General features: G+C 38.8%; 1 protein-coding gene across 1 annotated transcript; it reads left to right on the top strand.

Annotated features, from left to right (window-relative positions):
• Window positions 1-18,171: 18,171 nt before the first annotated feature.
• On the top strand, window positions 18,172-19,470 carry LOC149403113 (uncharacterized). The gene is made up of 3 exons (XM_089609986.1): window positions 18,172-18,548; window positions 18,641-19,041; window positions 19,127-19,470. The coding sequence occupies exons 1-3, from the start codon at window positions 18,437-18,439 to the stop codon at window positions 19,358-19,360; spliced, it is 747 nt and encodes a 248-aa protein (XP_089466112.1). The 5' UTR covers window positions 18,172-18,436; the 3' UTR covers window positions 19,361-19,470.
• The last annotated feature ends 3,565 nt before the right edge of the window (window positions 19,471-23,035 follow it).

Here is a 23,035-nt window from a genome sequence, read left to right as displayed (position 1 = left end):
TATATATATATATATATATATATATATATATATATATATATAAATTGCAGAAATCTTATCGGATCGTTCGCGTAGACAAAATAAAAATAATAATAATCGTGCTTGAATAAATAACGATTACTGAAATGTTACACGTGTTGATTTCTAAACAATAGCTAATAAGGCGTGTGAAGAATAATAATGGGATATTAGGACAATGTATCTATAATATGCCTCTACAAGTGGTCTTTTCAACTAATTAATACAAATGATGTACATATTTCAATCCATGTACACACACAATATTATCATTTGGCTTTTCATAAAATTGATGATCTAATATTGCTACTACCAGCTAGGGATGATGATAGGTACGTAGTTTTCTTCAATCTGATTCAAAATGACAGATTCTTAACTTCAAACGCTCTTTTATTAAGAAAGCTCTAACAAGAAAAAAATGGCTTTTCAAAGCATGAAATCATACGTCAGGTACTCTATTTAATGCAGTGATATGTCAACCTTACAAGAGAACACTATTTTTCAATACATAATATGAAAATCACATCAATTTAAGCATTTATTCAAAGCACAATTGAAATTTATTGCCATACCTACCAGTCTTGACTTTTTTTTCTTTTCCTTTTTTTACGTCTAAACGTTTTACCATATTATATTCATAAAAATCATATTGATTTGGTTACCGCATTGGGAGAGACCATTTTTGGTTTAGTAAAAAAAATCTAACTTCAGAGCTCATCTTAGTCCTTAATGAGATCGCTGCAAAGTATTTTCTCACAACTCACCATAGACAAAGTAAAAGTACGCATTTATAAAAAAGCTTTTGCATTATACAATCATTTGAGATTAATAGAGCATATGTCATGATAATAAAAAGTAGTAATTGTTATACCGTCATCAATTGCAAAAACGACGTCACAATGCAAAAAGGATAACTCAGTCAAACGAACCGAAAATATGTTTGACCAAAATTGAGGACCGATAAACATGCTTGCAAGCTATTTCATAATGACACGTGGCCCGGCTTCACGCGCCAAGCGACAAGCGCCAAGCACCAAGCGATAAGTGTCAAGCACCAAGTGACAAGCGCTAAGCGTCACGCGACAAGCGTCAAACGCCACGCACCAAGCGTATCCTATAAATAGCTCACTCACACAAACCAGAAGGTAAGTATTTCTGAACTCAGAAAAGTGATTTCAACTCAGAATTCTCTCAACTCTCAATTCTCTTAACTCTCACTTTTTTTCTCTCAAACTCTCAAGAGAAATCTCTCACTTCAAAGCAAAAAAGATGAATAACCTACTTTATTTCTCTCTAGAATTGAAGAAGAAATATTATCTCTCTCTCATATTTTCTTTCACAAACGAAAGCTAAAATTATGTCAAATTACATTCTCTCTCAAAAAGTGTTAAAGAGCTTGAGAAATCTAATTCTCATGTTCTTCGCTTAATAAGAGGAGCATTTCATTATTTATCATCATTTGTATCTTCTATTCCAGCTACAGGGAAGAACAAGACGAATCACACCGTCCATCTCGATCTCTTAAGCCTTTCATTGTGATCGTAACACTATGAGATATCCTCTCTCCATTACGATCCTTTCGGAAAACCATAAGAAATTCGACACTCACAACCTAAGATCGATAAACATCGCAAGCTCGCACCACCGACACGTGTTTCATGAATATTATCCGAGAAATCGCATTAACATTTACAAACAATTGTAGTCTCGGTAAACTGACTGTACATAGTAAAGTATCATGAATACATCCCGAGTGAATGAGAGTATCTCTCTTTTGTCTTTAGTTCTACTTTTAATAGTGCTGAATGTCATTGATGGATTGATCGTACTCGCGATTTTGTTAATTTACGCTAATGATTGTCGATCATGTTTTTTTTGTGAGATTTAATGTAGTAACCATTCGCCTAGTAGAGAGACGGTTACTTCTATAAAAATACATGTTCCAAATTTTATTATTAAATTTTTTTTAAGATAAGCAGGTCAGCGAGTCCTCCAGCCCAGCAATCACTGCGCAGTAAGCGCATACAGCTCAACAAAGTTGTACTAATGCACACGTCGTTGTGTGTGTGGCAAACATCATAACTGATTAACACATGACTAGCACGCATTGTAACCAACCAGTGTTAGCTCGTAGTTAGCTCTTATTTATCAATAGCTTAATATAAGCAATGATGTAAATCAATAGTTAATTCAATGAAAGTTCTATTAGAACGATTGTTCAACCGTTCAACAAACTCTCTCTCTCTTTCTCTCTATCTCTCTATCTATTTCACTCTCTTCATCTCTTTCATTTCTTCTCTTGGTATCAGAGCATATCGACTAGTGTCTATGGTGAATCCTGGAATCTCTTTTCCGATCACTGCTCATGTAGTTTCAACAACGTTCGAGCTCGATCGTGATAATTTCTTTTTCTGGAGATCTCAAGTGCTAGAAGCAATTCGCACGCATGATCTCAAAGGCTTTCTCGACATATCAAGAGCGAGTCTGCCTCAATTCATCCAAATCGAAGAAAAGCTTGATGACAGAGTCAATAGCTGCGGGATCTGGAAATGCAGGTCAAGAAAGCACTACCATTCTCAAAACCAGGATCAATCCTGAGTACTCGATCTGGATTCGCGCTGATCAAGCCGTCATGTCATGGCTTGTGTCATCGGTGTCAAAATCAATACTAGGCTACGTTTCAAGGTGTCAGAACTCTGCTCAGATATGGTCTGCTCTTCTGCAACTCTTTGCCGAAAGTTCAAATGTGAGGCTTCTACATCTTCGTGTTCAGCTCCATATAATCAAGAAAGGCAACCTCACCGTCAGCGAATTCATCATAAAAGTTCGTCTGATCGCTGATAATCTCGCTGTCGCAGAACAGACTGTGAGCGACGACAAACTTATTCTCTATGTGAGTCGTGGCCTCGACGTCGAGTTCAACTCCGTCATAGCGATCTTGACTGCGAGACGTCATCTTGTTTCTCTCATTGAGGCACAATTCCTTCTTCAATGTCATGAAACTCGTCAATATCAACAAACTCTGCAATGAATCTCGATGTCGAAAATGCCTCTGCAAATTTAGCTAAAAACATATCACGAAAACACGGCAATGGCAACAGAGGACGTGGTGGTTGCGCTAGCAGAGGTTCCGGTGGAGGTCGTTGAAATCGTCTAGTGTGCCAAATCTGTACCAGTTCCGATCATTTCGCCTTTGCGTGCTGGTTTAGCTTCGATCGAAGCTTCCAAGCTCCAACCTCAGTACCGGCAAGCCAAGAAACTCCTTAGCCGCCGCTCTTGTTGCTACACAAGACACCATCAATGATCCATCTTGGTACATTGACACCGGTGCAATGAGTCACATCACGTCCAGACTCTCAAATCTTGTTGTGTCGGAGAGCTACAAAGCAAAGAAAAAGTGGCGGTTGGTAACAGTAGTTCTATCCCTATCATGAACATAGGGAACATACATATGTAGTCTAAGAATAGTGCAGTCTCGACTCATGTTGTGAAGTGACGTCAACATTGATGAATCATTTAAATATGAGAAAAGATTTTTTCTCGTCTATTTATTCGGATTTCTGGGAGCTTCTGTTACTCTATAGTACCCCAGTTAGCTCTTATTATTTTGAATAAGAACTCTCAAGTAATAATAAGATTAATTGATTATAATCTCACCGCTGTAAATTTTCTAGCAGCAATCGTTTGAAAAATTATTTTTGCTGAATTTATTATTTATTGTGGAATTAATTAATTGTTGTTGGATCAAGTAATTAATTAATTAAATATAATTTTAAGTTGAGTCTTTTAGTAAAATTCAAAAATTTCTAGGCCCAATAGAGCATTTTGGGCACCTACAATAGGGAGTTATTTTCTAATATTCTCTCTTTAATTAGTTGCTAGATTTTTTTAGAGAATTTGGTAACTACTTATAAATATGAGAGAGAATAACAATGGATGAGATATTCTATCATCATTAAATAAGGAAATAATATATTCTCCTTTGAATCTCTTATAATTATTTCCTTATATTGTGGAGAAAAATAAAGAACCATTAAATCAAATATATTAATCTGATGGTTGATAGAGAAAGTATGAATTATAGTTAAGATCTAATGAATCATAGTTAACTATATAAAATGAAGGAATATAAGATATTATGGAAACATTATTCTTTCCAAAGATATTTTTTCCTACCACTATAAATAAGAGTAAGGGAGAGCACCAAAACACACTCCAACATACAGAGAAATTCGCCTCCTTCTTCTCTCTGTGGGTGGCAAATTTTCTCTCTCCCTTTCCCTCTGGAACTCATGATTCCAATCTAAAAAACACGATTGTGACCAAAAACCCTAATTCGGTAATCACAGTGAGATAACGAGTGTGCCCACACTTTATTCTTATTCTTTAGGAGATAACGGCTTGGAAGATTACGGTGCCATCCTTGGATATCCGAACGACAAAGGATCCTATTGTTGTTGTCAAAGTTTCGGAAACAATAATGATATCGAAATTCCAAAAGCTAAAAGAATCAAGTTTAAAGCTCAAAGCTTAAAGATCGAGAATCGGAGCTCAGAATTGGATCTTGAAGACTCGAGCATGGAATATGATCAGTAGCAAAATGCCTAATCCTTAAGTTCTCGGGAAATCCATTCTTTGCTATTTAATTGCTTGATTGATTGCTCTTTGGTTTTTAGTATTCAATAATCAAATCTAGATTTTTATCATAATCATATATTTAACTAGCTCTTGTAGCGGAGTTATTTATTTTTCGCTCGATTATAGGGATATGAATTCTGATCAGTCTCTTGGGTCTCTTGGTTCTCCAAGTCACTTCCTTGTTTTTGAGTCTCATCGAGATAAAACTGGCATTATACTCATTTACACCAAGTATGTCTATGACTTGCTTGTCAAGGAAAATCTAGTTGAGGCAAAACCATGCCCAATTCCAATGATCTCGTCGAGCTTTTGTGAATGAAGATGGCACCACGCCACTCTCTTCACCAATAATCTACAAGCCTCTCGTTGATCGTCTGCAATACCTCACACTGACTCGCCCGGATCTCTCGATTGTAGTCAATATATGCAGTGCACACACGAGTCTCACTGCTAGAGAGTGCTTCCCTATGTGAAATATACTATTCATTATGGCATCTCCTTCATACTAGCATTACGTCTTGCTATAGAGGCTTTCTCTAATATAAACCATAGGATACATGGCATTCTTTGGCGATAGCTGGGTTACTTGGTCTGCACGCAAGGAAAAGGTGGTCTCCCACTCGAGCACAGATTCTGAGTATTGTGCCATTGCTCAAACATAAACTGACATTGTGTGGCTACGATCTTTGCTTGATGAGCTACACGTTCTTCTCTCATCACAAACTATCGTTTTGTGGTGTGATAATCTTGGGGTTGGTTCACTCACATCAACCCATGTCTTTCATGCTCGTACCAAGCACATTGAAGTAGATATTCACTACATCCGTGATCTTGTCACCAGCAAGACATTAGAGGTTCGCTACATTCCCACTAAGGAGCGGCTAGTTGACATGTTCACTAAAGCCTTTTCTGAGACTCGATTTCACACTTTTTGTGATCATCTTCGTCTCAGTGATGAAGAGGTACGTCCAGCTCACGTGGGCATGTGAAGATAAATAGCTTAGCAATCACTGCACAATTAGCACATACAGCTCAACAAAGCGGTGCTGATGCACACGCCGTTGTGTGCGTGGCACGCGTTATAACTGACTGACATGAGACTAGCACACGTTGTAACCATCCAGTGTTAGCTCGTAGTTAGCTCTTATTTATGAATAGCTTAGTATATAAGCAATGATGTAAATCAAAAGTTAATTCAATGAAAAATCTGTTAGAACAATTGTTCAACAATTCAACAAACTCTCTATCTCTCTACATCTTCATCTCTTACGTTTATTTTCTATGTTTACTAGTTTTTATATAACCATTAGCCTTCTCTGATCTACTTATTTTGCTCAGAGGCATCGTTGGGCTACCACCTGGGTCCGCCCCTGTTTTGTGGCATCTCTCTTTAGTTTAATCATCGAGTTTTATTCTCAGACTCCATTTGGCAGAAGTATGTCAATTTGAATCTAATCATACAATTTGCTTTATTCACCCTTCTAACGGCATGTATGTCATGAAATCGGAGATTCAAAACGAAATTATGCCTACTTCGTTAACCTTGATTTACTTGTTCAATACCTAATTTACATGTCTTTGAAAATATTTTTCTTGTAGTTAATGATCAATGTTGTTGCATATATTATCTCAACCAACTAACAACTCGTTCCTCGGAGGAATTTCCTCCTCAATATATCTGTTTGATCAAATTGGCCATTGAACAATAATTGGACCTTACATATAAACCCCGTGTAGGTTACAATTTCACTTGGCAAATAATATTTGAGTGCTTTGGTAAGAACATAATGGCAAACTAACAAAAATTACTTTGCACCTACGATATAAATATTTTCCTGGTGCAGAGTTCGATATTGGCCTAGCAATCAAGAAAAAAAATAGGGAAAGCTAAACCTGATGTCGCGGTTAGTTTTTCTTCTCTTTGTCTACCGTATTAATCTTTGGTTTTTCCCTTCTTCATTGAGCTCTAAAGTGGGACGTCTTTGATTTTATTTTATGGCTAAATAAAATGCTTAGCATGATAATTTATTATATTTATTACAAAAAAAAAACGAATTTACTATATTATATGTTTCAAACTTCAACTAACACTCGTGAAGATAGTAAAGCAAACCCTGAAGCAAAAAAAAAAAAAAAAAAAAAAAAAAAATTAATCTTCAACCTTCAAAATTATTTCGAGTTTAGTAACTGTATTGAAACTTTGGTAGACTTAATTCACCGGATGACTTGGATATACAATTTATTTTCAATTATATATGAGCGATAAAAATCAACATCAATTCTTCTCTATATTTATAAATCAAACTGAGGGGCTAAAACTGTATTTCATAGCTCAAACTCCAATTATTCTCTCTCTGGAGGGTGGTCTGAGTCTATTGCCGTGGCCTCTTCGTCTTCTTTGAGGATGGAAGACCTGTGCGATAAGTGGTCGGAGCTAGGTCTCGAGGAGGAAGGCGAGGTGGAGGTTATGGTTTTTGACGAGGAAGGACTAGTGAACACTGCTGTGGATTTTTCCAATTGTCTTTTGGGGAAGTTACTACGGAGGAAAGGATTTAATAGAAGCGCGCTCAAATCGGTTATGGCGACCGTGTGGCGAACGAATGGAAAGCTGGAGGTTACCGACCACGGGGACGGAATCTTTTGTTTTCGTTTTGAGAAGTCTGCCGACAAAAAACGTATCTGGGATTCGGGACCTTGGACTTTTGACAAATCCCTGCTGGTCCTGAACGACCCTGAGGCCGAGAAGGAAAGTGGCGATGAGTTTCGTTTTGTGGATTTTTGGGTCCAGCTTCACGGGATCCCTATCAAATACCGATCGGCTCGAATGGGTGAACTGATCGGTGAGAAGATTGGTCGCACCCCTAAGGTGGAGAAGACCAAGGACGGTCGGGTCTTTGGCGAGTTCATCCGGGTCCGCATCGCCATCGATATCGGGCAGCCGCTTCGGAGGGGGATCTTCATCAAGCTCGGTGCGGGAGAGGAGAAGTCATGGGTCGTTTTCCGTTACGAGAAGCTCGGTGACTTCTGCTTCGTCTGTGGGCGGCTCGTGCACGGCGAGTCCGAGTGCCACGACAAGAACGCGGACCCGACCAATGGCGGGAAGACACCCTTTGGGGCTTGGCTGCGTGGTGAGACTCCGCACAGGTCGAGCTCTGGTACCTGGACGTTTAATGGGACCAGAGCGCTCCGGGAAAAAGGTTGGGCGGGCCCTGACCCATGCCCGGCGAGACCGAGCTCGGAACAAACCAAAACAGGGGAGACTCACCAACCCGAGAAGGAGAGCCCTACGCCTATGGAGACTGAGACCGGGGATGGGTCGAGTGGGTCTCAGGGTTTGGCGCCGGAGGAGAGCGTCTTGGCGGCGGAGGTGGGAGCGTCTGAGCCGGCTAAGGCTTCGTGCGAGGCGACCGGATCTGGGACTGAGCCGACAAGAGCTGAGCGCGTCTCGACGGCGGAGGTAGGTGCGACTGAGCCGGCGACTGAGGTGGCTAGGGCTTCATGCGAGGCGACCGGATCTGGGATTGCGCCGACTAGTGCTGAGTGCGTCTCGACGGCGGAGATGGGTGCGACTGAGCCGGCGACTGAGGCGGCTAGGGCTTCGAGCGAGGCGACCGGTTCTGGGCATGCTACTCCGACGACCGGTGGCTCTTCGAAGGTGGGTGTGGCTCCGACGCCTAGCCCGACGACGGCTTCGAAGGTTGAGGCGCGTCGTCTTCACACCCGGAACAGGGACGTCTCTTTGGGTCCCGGGATTCTTTGCCCGAAAGAGGCAAGCAGTACCTGCCCTACGCAAAAAGATGAGGGTTTTGAGGCGGTTTTGGTGAGGTCTAGAGCCAACGTCTCTTTGGAGCAAGTGAGGCTCTCTAGAAAAAAGAAAAAAGCTGAAGATAAAAGTTCTGAAGACAGTACGTGTGTTGGGGAGGGAGTCGGTGTGATGAAGGATATACACGTTGGCTCTGCAGGCTCTGCGCCAAAGCCGGGACCCACGTACCCTATTGTGGTTGTTGACTCTGGAGGGGGCCTTGACAATCCTTCTGGGCCGAAGGAGGTTAAGCCCAATTGGAATGGGAAGGCTGGATTGGGAAAAGGCTTTATTTTTGGGCCACCCCATCCTGGGCCCCAAACCAATCCGGTTTTTGGCTATGATGGGCCACTTCCTCACACAATCCAAGGTCCTTTGGAGCTGGCTACCACAAAGGAAGCTGGTGGGACCACGAAGACAGGACCCCCTGGATCCAAACCTGGCAAGATGAGTGGTAATAAGGTGGCGGGAAAGCTAGCGGTGACGAGTCATGCGATGACGGGAGAGAGCGAAGGCGGACCCGGTAAAAGGAAATCAAACGAGGTGATGAGGATTGGCGGCGTGAAGAAATTGGCGCGCATGTTTGAAGCTGGTGGCAGAGAGATTAGCAAGGGGTTTCTCTTCTCAGGGATCGGGCCGGGGCCTTCCTCCACTACCCAGACGAGCCATGTTAGTTTCCCTTGCCCTAACACTCACGATCTAGGGGATAGAGACTTACTTTCTGCTACACATGACCTAGGGACGAGAGATTTATTTTCTGTTACTCGTACTTTGGAAGTTTCTAGTTCACTAGATTCGACCTTAGTTGTTTCTGATGAGAGAGCGGCGCCCCTCGAGAGCGAGGGCCGCCGAACGCGATGATAGGTGTTATCTGGAACGTCCAGGGGTTAGGTAACCCCGGGACGAGGACAGCCCTCCTTGCTCACGTCCGTGATCATAGTCCTGATTTTATTTTTCTATCGGAGACTAGACTACGGCGTGAGGGAGCTGAAAGGGTGAGAGTGTTGCTGGGTTTTGATGGTTGTATGACGGTGGACTGTCTTGGTAGGAGTGGAGGCTTGATGTTACTTTGGAAAGAGCCAGTGAAATTCCTACTCGGGACATTTTCGAGATATCACATCGAGGGAGATTTGGTTAACGAGTTAGGCGAAAGTTGGAGATTTGTGGGAATTTACGGGGATCCTGTGAGCGCCCAGAGGAGACATTCTTGGGAGCTTCTTCGTCGCCTCCGAAGTTCTTTCACGGGTCCGTGGTTAGTTGGGGGCGACATGAACGAAGTTGCCTCCAACTCTGAGATTAGAGGAGGTAGAGACAGAGGTCCCGGCCAGTTATCAGCTTTCAGAAAGATGATCTTGGATTGCGACATCCATGACTTAGGCTTCGAGGGAAACCCTTTTACCTGGCGCAGAGGAGATATAGAGGAGCGTCTTGATAGATGCCTTGCGAGTCACGAGTGGAGCGTTCTCTTCCCTTCGGCCTCTGTTCGTCACTTGAGCTTCTGGAGTTCGGATCATAGACCACTGCTTCTGCTTACAGCGGGTTTCAGAGATCGCCGGCGGAGCAGGAGACCGAGACGTTTCTTCTTTGACGAGTCTTGGATTGGAGAGCCAGAGTGTGATGAGTGGATCCGTAAAGCTTGGGGGTCGGGCCAGAGTGGTGATCAGAATCCGAGCCTAGCTAATGCGATCAGTCAGTGCAGACAGAGCCTCGCCCGCTGGGGAGGGGTGAGGAACAGAGAGATCAGAGACATGATCGAGAAGCAGAAGAAGATCGTTGAGCTTGCGGGACGTTCGGGCCCGGATTTCTGTATGGAGTCCTTCAGACAGGAGGTGAGACAGCTTGACGCCTTAGTCGAGCGGGAGGAGCAGTACTGGAGACAGAGGAGCAGAGTGTCCTGGATGCGATGCGGGGATAAGAATTCGAAACTTTTTCACCGCAAGGCTTCTGCTAGGAGGAAGAGAAACACCATCAGAGGTCTAGAGGACGAGCACGGGGATTGGCACAGTGGAGACACTGCGATAGAGAGGATCGTCTCTGGTTACTTTGGCGACATTTTCTCTTCAGCAAGGCCCTCTCCGCAGAGTATTGAGTTAGTTTCTACGTGCGTGCAGCCTAAGATCTCGGAGGCGTTGAACGCCGAGTTGGAGCGCCCTTTCGAGCCAGATGAGGTGAAAAAGGCGCTTTTTTTTATGGATGCGATCAAGGCCCCGGGAAGTGACGGCTTTCCCGCGATTTTCTACCAGCGATACTGGGATGTTGTTGGCGAGTCGGTCCTGAAGACCTGCCTTGGGATTCTGAACGACGGGGATGAGGTAGCCTCCATTAATGATACGGTGGTCACCCTTATCCCCAAAGTAGAGGACCCGAGATGAGTCAGCGACTTCAGACCGATTAGCCTGTGCAATGTGATCTACAAGATAGTGGCCAAATGCTTGGTCAACCGCCTTAAGATCACTATGCATGATGCTATCTCTGAGTCCCAGAGTGCTTTTGTCGGAGGTAGACTGATCTTCGATAACGTCATGGTTGGTTTCGAGGCTCTCCACACGATGAAGCGGAAACGCTTCGGAAACAGAAAGTGTGCGTCTCTCAAGCTTGATATGGCGAAGGCATTCGACAGGGTCGAGTGGTCCTTCCTGGAGTCAATGATGTTGAGACTGGGTTATAGCACGCAGTGGGTGCACCTTATCATGAGATGCATTACTTCAGTCAGTTACGCCTTCAACATCAACGGCTCCACCCGAGGCAGTGTGACTCCGTTCAGAGGCCTCCGCCAGGGGGACCCTCTCTCTCCTTTCCTATTCCTTTTCTGCTCTGAGGGTCTCTCGAGCCTCTTTCGAGCGAGTGAGGATGCTGGAGCGATTTCAGGTGTCAGGTTCCGGGATCTTCATGTGTCTCACCTTCTCTTTGCGGATGATAGCTTGGTTTTCTGCCGAGCGATACCTGACGAGTGTGAGAGGGTTACAGACATTTTACGGACTTATTCAGAGGCCTCGGGCCAGATGGTGAACTTTCAAAAGTCCGATATTTGTTTCGGTACAGAGGTCAGCGATGAGGAGGGCGAGGTTTTGGCCCAGATCCTTGGTGTTAGGAAGACGGACTGCCATAAGCGTTACCTGGGTCTCCCCGCGTTCACTGGTCGGAGGAAGGCGAAGCTTTATGGGTTTGTGAGAGACCGTGTATGGGCTAAGATTAAGAGTTGGAATGGTCTCTCCCTATCGCAGGCTGGCAGAGAGGTCCTCATCAAATCCGTCCTTCAGTCGATCCCCAGCTACGTGGCCTCTTGCCACAAGATCCATCTGAGTTTGATTAGAGACATCCATTCGACGATCGCCAGATTCTGGTGGGGGGGTGGTACGGCGACGAAGAAGATCCACTGGTGCAGGTGGGAGGACCTCACGCGGCACAAGTCCGAGGGCGGGATGGGCTTCAGAGATCTGGAGAAGTCCAACCAGGCCCTTCTGGCTAAGAGTGTCTGGAGGCTTCTCAGGAGACCGGATAGCCTGGTAGGACGAGTCTATAGACAAAGCTACTTCTCAGACGGTGATATTATGACGGCTCTCCCTGGCTCGTGTAGTTCTTCCATTTAGCGCAGTCTTCTTTGGGGACGTGAGATCATTTAGTCCGGTTCGAGATGGCGGATCGGGGACGGGGAGTCTGTGTTGGTCATGGGCGATAGTTGGGTTCCGAGGGACAGACCGGCCACCTGGTTTGACCCCCCTTGGATCCCCCCCGATATGCGGGTAGCTGAGCTTATGAGACTCGACGGTAGCTGGGATGTCGATCTTATTACAGCGATGTTCGGGGAGGAGGACGCTGCGGAAATCCTGAGCATTCCGTGTGGTGGTGAGGGTACTCCTGATGTGCGTCGCTGGCATTTCACTGAGAACGGAGAGTACTCCGTCAAGAACGGCTACCGTGTCGCGATGGGGAGAGCCAGTACTCCGGTCGCCAGCTCTTCAGATCCGACGGAGATGGAGAAGTGGTGGACGAAGTTCTGGCAGCTGAGAGTTCCTCCTAAGGTGAAACTCTTCTGTTGGCGAGTCTGTTTAGGCCAGATCCCGGCCAGAGCAGTCTTAGCCAAGAGGAGGATCACCTCTGACGACAGCTGCCCTGTCTGTCAGGAGGCGAGAGAGACTGTTTTCCACGCGTTTTGGGGTTGCAGGTGGAGTAGGAGAGTCTGGAAAGAGGTGGGCTTCGGCCACATTCTTCCGCCTCTCAGAGACGGCGATGCTTTCGACGCTTTCCTCAGAGTGACAGAGACCCTTGAGGTTTGTTTCCATGAGCTTTTCATTACCATTATTTGGGAACTTTGGAACCACAGGAACAATGTCTTGGCCGGGAGATCAGCTTGGAGCCAGCCACAGCTAGTCCAGTGGACGGTGAGCTTCCTCGAGGAGTACAGAACGGCTACGGTTAGGGAGACTCCGGCGAGCACGAGGGTGACTACGACCCCCAGATGGACCCCCCTAGGGATGGGACTCTCTCGATTAACGTCGACGCGGCTCTCGCTCGCGACCGTGGAGGCTTCGATGTCGGTTGTATAGTTCGGGACCACACCGGAGAGGTGATCGCCTCGCAGACGCTTTTCCTGGCTAGGGGGTTCTCCCCCCAGCTTGCGGAAGCGTATGCTGTCCTCCAGGGCATAGAGCTAGTCCGCAGCGTTGGGGGCAGGAGAGCGGAGATCCAGTCTGACTGCTTGGGGGTGGTGAGGTTGATCGATGAGGGCGTGACGCCTGCGACAGAGCTTGGGACGATCTTACACCGCATCTTCAGAGAGGTGAGGGAGCTTGAAGTTTTTCGCATTATGCATATTTCTCGTCTTTGTAATGTTGCGGCGCATAATCTAGCACGCTATGCGGTTAACCATCACTCGTCCTCGACCTGGCTGGGTTTAGTCCCGCCTTGTTCGGAAGAGGCCATTATGGCCGATGATCGTGAGTTGAGGTCCCGCACGGCCGCCTAGGGCCTGTTTGTTTGAGTTTTTCTTTTCTTTCCGTTGGTTTCTGTTTCATTCTTATCTTTGTAACCACGGTTTTCCTCCGCTATACGTGAGGGCTTTTATGATACTCCGTGGCACCGATCACGTTTCCTCAAAAAAAAAAACTCCAATTATTAAAATTGGCCAAAAAAAACAAAAATGCTATTATTCAAGTTTTCTTTTCATGCCAAGGAAATAAAAAGTATATAGAGAAACTGCGGCGGATCGGATGACAGGTCAGAACCATTGGAGCCAAAAAAAAAATGAGTATATGCAAGCTAGTAGATCAGTGTTGAGTATACAAAATATTTATAAAAAAAAAAATATATATATATATATATATATATATATATATATATATATATTAATTGATAAAAAAAGATGGAATAGGGTCATCAGAGGAAGGCAAATGGGTGTAGGGCCTATGATGGGCCTTTAAGTGGGCCTCAGGGAGGTAATGAGTCATCGTCTCTCTCTCTCTCTCTCTCTCAAACACTCAGCTTATTTCCGATAGTGACTGATTTGACATCTTGCTTTTGTTTTCTTTCCTCTATCCTCGTTGTCATCTACATCTGCTCGTTATTCCCTCTCTTACCATTTTGCCCTTATCACTTTCTTTCTTTATTTATTACCAAATTTATTTTGTCACATTTTATGGCAACATTTATAGTGGATAGTTGATCTTAATTTAAATTAATACATTACTTAGAATACTATAAAGACACGGAGAGGAAGAAACAAAAATTGGTGCATTTCTGGCAGAAGTTTTTGGAAGAAAAGGAACGTTATGTGATCTAATCCAATAATGTGTATTTTTGGTTAATTTAGATACGTATATCAAAAGCTTTCTTCTTAATGCAATTATATAAATATATATATACACATATGGATGAAAAATTTCTTTACATATACATATATAATATATATATCATGTTTTAATTAATTATTAAAATAATCAGATAAATACTAATTCACGGTTTTTTTTTTTCCTTTTTGTTGTAGGATGCTTTAAAGTCTATTCGATAACTCTCATCCGAAAAAAAAATAAAGTGATAAAAACTCTAGTCTCACAATATCGTCATTTTGCCACATTTGCTCGATGTCTTCCTCACCGACATCTCTTCTTCTTCTTCTTCTTCTCTTTGTGATTTTTTTTTTTTTTTGTAAAATTATTGTATATCATAGACGATATATCATGCATAAACCTGGTAATCGACAGTGGAAGCCATGGAAAGAAGTACTTCAATCCCATGTTCCGTGTGACACGGAAATGGGAAAAAAAATTCCGACAAGCCACGGAAATGGCAAAAGACATGTCGGAAATGGCAGGCCAAAATTGTACCGTCAGACCGAGTGAGGTTAAAGCAGTGAACATTGGAGAAATTAAATTTTAACACATTTATTTATTTTTCCTATAAATACATCTAATTTCTTACCATTTCATTCACAAATCAAACATTCTTCTCTCTCAAACTCTCAAATCCTCTAAAGTTCTCTATAAATATTTCTCTACAACAATCTCTTCATATATATTATATAGTTAAGTTTATAAATTTTTTATTATATAATTGAGTTTATATTATAATTTTTGTTATATAGTTTAGTTTATGTAATTTGTATTAATATACATAAATTAATATTAAAAAAATATACTTTATAAATACATATAATGTTTTACTCATAATATTGTTGTAATGTTTTTACTTTTTTTTTTTTTAAAAAGTTATTAATAAAGATGACATTCATTTTTACATATTAGTACCTTCTTTTAAAATTTTAACAGTTTAGTCCCTTTCATTTACCATTTAATCTTGATTTTTTAATTTTTTTCAATTACTTAATGGAAATTAACGGAAATCCATATTTTTATTAAGTCTAACGGAAATTCCACTTCCGTTAATCAATGGAAGGTACCAAATTGACTAACGGAAGTACCACTTCCAATAAAAAAATGGAAAGTTCCAATAAGTGACGATTACCAGGATGATTTCATGCATATTGATGACTAATTAAAAAAAATTGAATTGCTACATTGTAATTATTATAAATTATGGTTGATAAGTGATGTATCATGTATGAGAAAGCAAGACGTCGTCGGTGTTGGAATCGGGAGCTCGTGGATACCAAATTTGTCAAAATGGGGGCTTGTATCTAATATTCTTTTACACCCAATCAAGAGATATAATTCATTTTTTACATTTGTATGTTTCAAACTTTGTATTGTTCACCTGGATATTGTTCTTAAAGTGTTCGTTGATTGAAACGGGATACTTGTTTTCCATGTAGATCTACATATATAATACATATATGTAAATCTACAAAAAGAATCCAACATTACTCGACGCCCTTATTAAATTTCTACACTCACCAATAACTAAAGCCAAACGGAAAATAATAGTTGACCTTCGTTGTGTATAGCATTCATTGCAGTGACAGATACAATCCATATAGTCTGTAAAATATACTTTTATTTTGAAATTTTAATTGTTAATTAACACGTTAAAACTTAAAAGACAATCGAAATATTGATTAAAATAAGGGTATTTTAGCTAGATAATATATTGAAACTAATAAACTTGAAATATATACAAAGTTTATCTAAAATTAATGAATTGTCAACATTAGGTTGGCTGTATTAATAAATTGGATAAATAGTGGTAAAAATACCTAATGATTACTCAAAATGATACGTATATATTCATTATTTTTTGCGCTGGCAATAATACCTAATGATACGTTTTAGTTGCGCCGTAGATACTTCATCCGTTAAGTTGGTTGAAAAAACACGTGGCAGCCTCTGATTTAATAAAAAAAATTAAAATGAATTCAACATTAATTATATCATTTTATAATACAAAAAATTATAAATGAAAAAAATTATCCTCATTAATATACACAAATTATTAATTCTTGTCAAAACTAAACTAACATTTATCATATCATTGTATAATGCAAAAAAATAAACATACAACTTTTCTCATTAATAAAATAATATTATAAGAAATATTTTATTATTGTTAAAAAAATTTATTGATATGTTTTGTATCATAAAATGATATAATAATTATTTTATTATTTTAAGAAAATTTAACAATTAATCCTAAGTAGTTTTAAAATATATAGTTATTTAATTTTTGTATTATAAACTTATATTATTAATGTTTAATTAGTTTGAAGAGTTTTTTTTATATTCATAAGATTAGGTGAGAGATTTTTTTTAATTTTTAATTTTAAAAATATATATCGAATGTTGAACTAATTTTAAGAAAAAAATATATTTATTTTTCATCAAATCAAAAGCGGGTACGTGTTTTTCCATCCAATTTAACGGAGGAAGTACCCACGACGCAACTAAAATGTAACATTAGGTATTATTGTCAGTGCAAAAAAAGAATAGGTATGTAAATATCATTTTGAGTAAACATTAGGTATTTTTTCGGTCATTAACCTTAATAAATTTGTATGCAAAAATAGATACCCGATGTATAGTGTCAAAAAAGTAATAGACAACATTAAAAAAAATAAAAATCAAGTGTCAAACTGTGGTTATTTAAATAAAACTAAAAAAAATTGAAAACCATAGTCATTTTGCTTATTTTGTAATCAAGTTAGTTTAGAATGCCTATTTGTATGATTTACCATAGGGGAATAACTTAGCCTTAAAAATACATAATAATTAATTTGTTATATGTTAGTTATTGGTAAATTATTAGCCTTAAAAACTAATAGCCTTAAAAAAACTAATATATATATAAGGGAAAATGGCGGTAAGAATACTCAAAATTTGTTATAACCGATATTTATATTCTCATTTTTTTTTTCTTGTGCAAAAATACTTCATGTTAAAAATTTAGTTACACGTAAATATTCATGTAATTAAAATTTTTGTTTTAACTTAACGGTGCATGTGATTACAACGCTACTAAATAGTAATATTGTTGTATTTTTGAAAAAAAAAAATGAGTATATAAATAATGTTTGGTCTAAAAATTAAGAAAAAGAATGAGTATATATAATATCCTATTAGCCGTAAAAACTAATAGACTCGAAAATGCAGGACACAAAAACATCATGTAATTTTTTTTGTATTGAAAAGACATCACATAATTGAAAGTCAATCAATATGGATTGTACTCTGAATTTTGGAGTTAATGATACTATTAGTTTTTTAATATTTCATAAAATATTATACAGTATACTAAAAGTTAGATACAGTAACATGTACATGAAGTTGGGATACTTAGGGGCCGTTTGGTTTAGTTTTCTAAACTCATTTTCTGTTTTTAAATTCTGTTTTCTGATTCTAATTTTTAAATTTAAAAAACAGATTTAGAATTACGTTTCAGAATATTTTAAATGTTGTTTGGTTATGTTTTCCATTCAATTGTATAGAGATAAAATAGAAAACAATTTTTCATTGTTTTCTGTTTTCTAAACAAATTTCAAAGAAAACAGAAACATGATTCTAAATCTGTTTTCTAAATTCATAACCAAACAGTTTTTCTAAAACTGTTTTCTAGAATTTAGAATCAGAAAACAGAAAACGGGAACAGAAAACATAGCCAAACGGCCCCTTATTTTTTTCAACCTCTCTCCAGAACTTGGTGAAAGTGAAATAGAAAAAGGGTATTTTGGTAACTTTAGATGTCATCCATGGAAATAAGAAGTCGCTTGAACAAGCACTTCCTCTTTATAACCCCATCAAACGCCCTCAGTCCCAAAGGAGAATCTCTCTCTCTCTCTCTCTCTCTCTCTCTCTCTCATCGACCCATTTCATTCTCTCTCACTCTTCCCCACCAAAACTCTCTCTCTCTCTCTCTCTCTCTCAGCTGTGTATGAAACGTGTGATGACGGATATGAGCTCAGTGTCTCAGACCTTTCACATTATTAAACCGACGAACACCACAAGCTTCTTCCGTCACAAGCTCTGAACTATATCATCAACTTCACAGATCTTCGTAGCTTTGTAAACAACAATCAGACTCAAAACAAACACCATGTCATCCTCAAGAAATAATAATAATATTAATCGGCCCAAACCCTTCGGCGATTCAAACACCATGTCCATTTTACACAACCCGTGCCTTTGGATTCCCAACTCTTCCCACGGTAAACAAACAAACAAAACAGCTCTGTTCCGAGTCAGTCAAACCTCTGCTATTCGTTGACTCTTTTTTTTTCCTTCTTTCTTTCTTTCGCAGGCGAAAGAAACTCCATGGTGAGCTTCTCCGCCGCGGCGGCGGCGACGACGAGCAAAGAGCTGTCGTTTTTCGGCGGGGATGAAGAAAACGACAACGCGACGGAGAACGAGGACGAGATCGGAGAGCCGGCGGCGAAGAAGAGGCGTCTGAGCGCGAGGCAGGTCGAGTTTCTGGAGAAGAGCTTCGAGGTCGAGAACAAGCTCGAGCCGGAGAGGAAGGTCCAGCTGGCAAAGGACCTAGGGCTTCAGCCGCGCCAGGTGGCGATCTGGTTCCAGAACCGCCGTGCCAGGTTCAAGACCAAGCAGCTCGAGCGTGACTTCGACGCGCTCAGAAACTCCTACGACTCTCTCAAATCCGAATACGACAGCCTCCTCGCCCAAAACGACACCTTAAAACTCCAGGTCGGGTTTCCGAACGGAATTTGGTCGAATTGCTCTGAGAGATTGTAATTTATTTATTTTTTAATTTTTTTTTTCTTTTTTACAGGTCGATTCGCTGAGGGAAAAGCTTGGCGTTGTGGAGGAGAAATCGGAGAACGAGCAGTCGGATTTGTCGCAGGACGAGGAGGACGAGTTGGCTCAGCCGCCATTGTTGTTCCTTCCGAAGCTCGAGTCTTGCTATTACGACGAAGACGACGAGCCTTGTAGCCTTGGGTTCGCCGCGGCGGAGGATCAGCCGTTTAATTTCTGGCCTTATGATGAACAGAAATATGTAATGTAGCTAAAAATGAAAAAAAAAAAAAAAAAAGTTCGGAAGTTGTTTTTAGGATTTGTGTAATTAATGTTCGGACGAGCAAATAAGAATCAGATTGGTGTCTCATCTTGAAGCGATTGGGTGTGTGTGTGTGATTCGGATTAACGGTTTGAATTGGTAACAAAAAAATTGGAGTTTAATATAGGCACAAAATGAAATTATGAGATCTCTCTGAATGCTTTCTTCAATGATCACGACTAAAAAGACATTTCCCGTGTATCATAATTAATTCAGGAGTTAAATGAGAAATACTTTTGAAGATTACCATCAAAAGTCAAAACCTAAAATATTCTTGGGGGAAATGAAAAAAAAAAGTATGTAACGTTAACCCAATGTATGTAACGTTATTCTGCCTTCGCAGGTGGGGTTTGCACATATTCAAATGGTGCATAAATCACTAAATTTACACTGGATATAATTTAATTTCTATTTTTTTTTACGGGTAAAATCTTTATATTTTGTTTTGAGTGTCTCCGTTACTCCATAGCTTGCTTTTGACGGAATACCGCGTGTAAAGCTGAAATTAAAAATGATTTAATTTTTTTTTTTTTTTTTGCTTAAACTTAAACACATTAAAATTATTAAACTATTCAGAAATGATCAGTCAGGCAAATAAATCTCATCTTAAAATAGCACAGACAGAAACACCTCAGGTTTCGAATTAGAACAATTCTCTTGATGCCAAAATAAAATCTACATTGGAACTTAATTTCAAACAAATACAAGTTTGAATAAACCATATTTAGCGCAAAAATAAGATCAATAACAAAAAACAGATCAGAAAAAAGTTGAAGAAATGAACAGAGAGACCTTACAACCAGATTTGCATGCATATATTGTCACAGATTTTTTTTTTTGTATAAATAATATTTATACTGTTGTAACCTCTACGGTACTTGTTTTTTTTTTTTTTGTACAAACTCCTATGGTACTTGTTTTGCTTATATGTGGTTGGTTTCTTTGTTCAACCATATTTGAAACTGCAAAAAATAAAGGCTGTTTTTGTTCAGACCATTGGACCGGTAAAAATAATTATGTGTATACTTATATGATCTCGGTCAACCATATTTTAAACCGGTTAAAACTAACTCTAAGTTAATTTTAACAAAAGTTTTCGGTTAAAAATTAAATAAAAAATAAATAGTTCTGAAACAAGGTTTAAATGCTTATCTTTAAAGTTTAAACTGCAGGGGATTCACACTATGACTTGTGATGAACATTTAACCTTAAATGATGGTTAACCATTGTTTTTACCGGTTAAGGGTTTATTTAAATTGAAAAATTAGTTCAAAATTAAAGCTTCTTTAGACAAAATCGTGGCAGATAAGTTGTTTGTGTCTTTAGAGCTCTGTCTAATATGTTAGTGATTTCGTGACATGAAACAAGAGTAAAGCTGTCCGTTTTTATTTAAAATAGATATTATAAAATTTGTAAGTTAGTCGTGTTTTTTTTTATATTCTTATCCAAAACATTAGTCACGTTTGTCATTTTTTCTAACAGAAAAAAGAAAAAAAATATGTAACAATTTAAAAAATCGTAAATTTTGGCGAATCATGCAGTAATAATACTAAAATTCAAGAAAACAAAAACATTTTCTCATACTAATACTTGTTTATCACTGGCTGCTTTTTTTTCATGTGATTTGGTTGAGCTTTTAGCAAGCATATACAATTATAAATTGTGTTACAACGTAAGGCATGTTTATTTTTTAGCATTTTATATCTTTCCACTTTGTTCGTACTCTCAAATATATTGAAAGGTTCTGTTCATCTTTCTCTTTTCCTTTCTTTCTTACGCGTTGAATTGATACAAATTTGTTTGTTTGTGTTTACCGTTAAATAAAAATAATGAACTGATAAAATAAGTTAATTACAATATTCGTATAATTTAACACATTTTTTTGGCACACTTAAAACAATTTTTTTTCCCTTCTTCAGGTAAATTTGGTCAAACTGTAATCTTTCATACTATTGGTCCAGTTAAAAAGTTTATTTTCCAATATGTAATGATTGTCTAAGAATATTGACGACCAAACAGAACGATCAAATAAAAATCCCAGAAGCTAGGTTTGAATATAAATGACCAATTGATTGACTAACATTTATATCAGCTTATCAGTAATGACTATTTGAAAAATTAATCTAGTGTGACAAATTTTTTAGTCATTGAAGCCTGAAAATTAGAAGCAGAATCAAACTTACTAAGAGATATATTAGCTAGTAAAGCAGTAACCAAACTTATAAGGGACTACATGTTAAAAAAAATAGGATAAGAGTTAAAGATAAATTTTGAAAGCGGCCAAAAAAGTATAGAATTAGTTTCTAAATTTGCAGTTAAATAATGTAAGAGCAACAAATTTTAAATTTATCACAGAAATGAAATAGTTAATATTGACTAAAACTATTAACAAGTATCTTGGAGACGTTGATATCGACTAGTAAACTCGTTACAAATGTTAATTAGTTTTTTTAAGCGAATAATATAAAAATTTTGTTAAAAAAAAGGTTCAATAAGGTATATTTGATATTTTAAAATAAATAACAAGGGATAAAAAAAAAGGTTAACCAAAGTTAACTGTTTCTCAAAGTATTTGCTTAAAGTCACCTGCAATAAAAAAAATCAAGATCAAAGTTAATATAAGTTAATCAAGGCTACTAATATATATCTATAATTTTTTAACGGTATTTCAATGAGATTTTGACACAAATATTACTAAAATAATGTCATTTTACCAAAATCAATCTAAACTAAAAATTTAATAGTTTTATTACTAAAATCGGGATAGATAATTATTTTTTACAATAATATTATTTCGATATCGTTTTTTTATTTCGTGATTTGAAAATTTTAAATTAGTCACGAAATATAGAATCTCGTGACCGATTATCACAAAATTATGTGTTTTATGATCAAAATGTTACAAAATTACGGTTTTTACACAACTCATTTATTAATAGAATAATCAAATTCTGACTTTGACTATTAGTGCCGTGTAATAAAACAGAAACTCACGTTATTTATTTGGGTCATGAAAAGGTATAAAGCATCACACTATTCTTTTCGCAATAAAAACAAAATCCGATATTTAAACGCTAAAAATAATATTGGCTCACTGAAAATAATGAGGTTTTTTGAAAGTCGAAGCTAAAGATTGGTAGATATGTTAAGAAAGCTGGGACTTTGGGAATAGAGAGCAAAAAAGAATAGTATTATTCGCATATTGAAAGCAACACCGGCCAAAATGACTTGCATTGCGTGGTGTTACACTTATACTACAAACAAAATAAGAAGGCGTTGATGATTTGACTTGTGACGTGTAAAACCCCCCACGTAAATAAAAGTAAAACCATTAACCATGTAGCCTCGAACAACTGGTTTTATTTTAGACAATTAGTGTATTTCATTGATTGTTTTGTTTATACAGTAGTGACGTTGCAAGGCTCTACCTCTACCTTATAAAACTTTTTATATTTCTGAAAATGATTTCTGTTAAAAATAACTCTCATGTCTAAGTTTTTACTATAACCCTTGAGCGTGAGTTGTTTTCTGTTCTTTCAACTTTTGTAAATAAATATTTTTTGAATTTGAAAAAATTATAAACCTTGTCAATTAGACAATCAATGACTAAATCCAAAAACTTAT

The sequence above is a fragment of the Urtica dioica genome, chromosome 3, assembly GCF_054948205.1.
Source record: "Urtica dioica subsp. dioica isolate 48M chromosome 3, U.dioica_male_clone48M_v1_H2, whole genome shotgun sequence".
NCBI lineage: Eukaryota > Viridiplantae > Streptophyta > Magnoliopsida > Rosales > Urticaceae > Urtica > Urtica dioica.
The sequence above is the reverse complement of the archived record's forward strand: the minus strand, read 5'-3'. Positions and strand labels throughout refer to the sequence as shown.